General features: G+C 39.9%; 1 protein-coding gene across 1 annotated transcript in view; it reads left to right on the top strand.

The window, feature by feature from the left end:
• TUBGCP3 (tubulin, gamma complex associated protein 3) overlaps positions 1-734 on the top strand; it is a gene marked incomplete at both ends in the record, with an annotated part of 58,553 nt that extends 57,819 nt beyond the window's left edge. The window contains 2 exons of the mRNA XM_008593910.1: positions 388-476; positions 603-734. Coding sequence (XP_008592132.1) covers positions 388-476; positions 603-734 — 221 coding nt within the window. The remainder of the gene's footprint in view (positions 1-387; positions 477-602) is intronic.
• Positions 735-1,861: the final 1,127 nt, after the last annotated feature.

Here is a 1,861-nt window from a genome sequence, read left to right as displayed (position 1 = left end):
CAATTGTAAAGAAGCTGTAAAATAAAGCTTATATTTATTCAAGAACTGTATGATAAAATAATATTTTTGTAATTAACTTTTAGGTACTATTATATTTTGTTTCGTGCCGTTCCTTGCTAGGTTCTCATGTTTCACGAAGTCATGTAATACTATTTGAATAGACTGCTAAATCCTTGTTTAGCTTGAATGGCTCAGAAATTGATTATGGAGAGGTTTTTCTTGCGGAGGGGTCAAGAATTAAAGCTCATGATTTTTTTTTTTTTTTTGGAAAAGCTTGTGATTGTTTTTTTTTGAAAGATAGATGATGGTAGGTAAGAGGGAGAGCGCTGTGCTGTCTTCCCATGCATTTCACTTCCCTCTGACGGTGGCTCCTGGCTTCTCTTGCAGAGTTCGCTGGGGTGCTGCACCAGTGTCACGTGCTGGCCTCTGAGATGGTCCATTTCATCCATCAGATGCAGTATTACATCACGTTTGAGGTACGCTTTAATCATCCTGTTTATTTTAGTTAAGTCCTGTCTTAGGCTGTTGTGTGATATATTCTATTGAAGATACTACACTAGGAAGAACACAGCCTTATCTAAAAGTTTTGCATCATTTCCTAGGTGCTTGAATGTTCTTGGGATGAGCTTTGGAACAAAGTCCAGCAGGCCCAGGACCTGGACCACATCATTGCAGCACACGAGGTGTTCTTGGACACCATCATCTCCCGTTGCCTGCTGGATGGCGACTCCAGGGTGAGACTCACTGTTTAGAAACAAGGAGCCAGAATAATAATATTCTTTTCTTGGGTTCCTGTCAAATGGAGAATCTTAGAAATCACCTGGTACAGCCACATTGCTAATAATTAAGACACTTTTACTAAAAGTTTGATGTCTGAGGTACTTTGTTTCTGAACAGAATTGGAACAGTAGTGCTGAAACAAGAACATGCCCTAAAACATCTGAAAGGGACATAAAAATAGTAGAGAACAATAATACCGGTTCACTTCCAAGGTGTAAGAGTAGTATTTTGTTGTGTTCAAAAGAGGACAGTTAATCATGAATGATGGTTCTGAGTTGTGGACGGAGAGATGCTATCTGAGCAGGAAACCAAGCAAAGCAGTGTAACAGCAGAACCAGTGTGACTGGTGTGAAAGTCCAGAGGAGCGGGGGGAAGACACGAAGACGCTCTGAGTTCTGTGTTCACTTTTCTGTATTTCACCTTCATTAGGTCAGCATCTGGTGAAGTGGGGGCAGCGTTTCAAGTGCGGTTTTTACATTAAACATGCGACCTGAGACATTCTTCAGGCNAAAGTATACATTGCTACTATTATTTTTTACACACCTCTCTATATGTTCCACTTCCTCGTTACTTTAAGAAGGGGCAAGACTGATGTCTGGCATAACTGCATGCATAACAATCTCTCTAACCTTTTATTAGGTAGCTAAGTGAGGGCAAGTAGAGAGGTAGCAAAAATGGGTCTGATATGACCTGTGTTATAAAGTTGTCCTGTGATTATTGTGCTGATGGGCCTATCTCTGATTTGAACCATCAAACATGTTATTGTAACAACATTCTAGAATAGTCTTTGAGCAAGAAGTTAACAGTGCAGGCAGAGAACTGTGCTCCGAGGTGACCTTCCAGCCTTTGGATAGTTGTAGAATCTTGTAAAGTTTCAAAGTAGAGTCTGGGCTCATCCTTGACCTCCTTCAAAGGCTCGTTATTTCTCACAGATGGCAGGGCCACTTTCAGTTCCTTAAAGAAATGTCACTTTTGTTTCCAAATAGCTAGGGAATAGTAAATGTACGCAAGTAGGAAGACCAATTGTAAAGAAGCTGTAAAATAAAGCTTATATTTATTCAAGAACTGTATGATAAAATAA

The sequence above is a fragment of the Galeopterus variegatus genome, unplaced genomic scaffold, assembly GCF_000696425.1.
Source record: "Galeopterus variegatus unplaced genomic scaffold, G_variegatus-3.0.2 Scaffold9859, whole genome shotgun sequence".
Classification (NCBI taxonomy): domain Eukaryota; kingdom Metazoa; phylum Chordata; class Mammalia; order Dermoptera; family Cynocephalidae; genus Galeopterus; species Galeopterus variegatus.
Note: the sequence above shows the minus strand (reverse complement) of the source record. Positions and strands in the feature narration are given on the sequence as shown.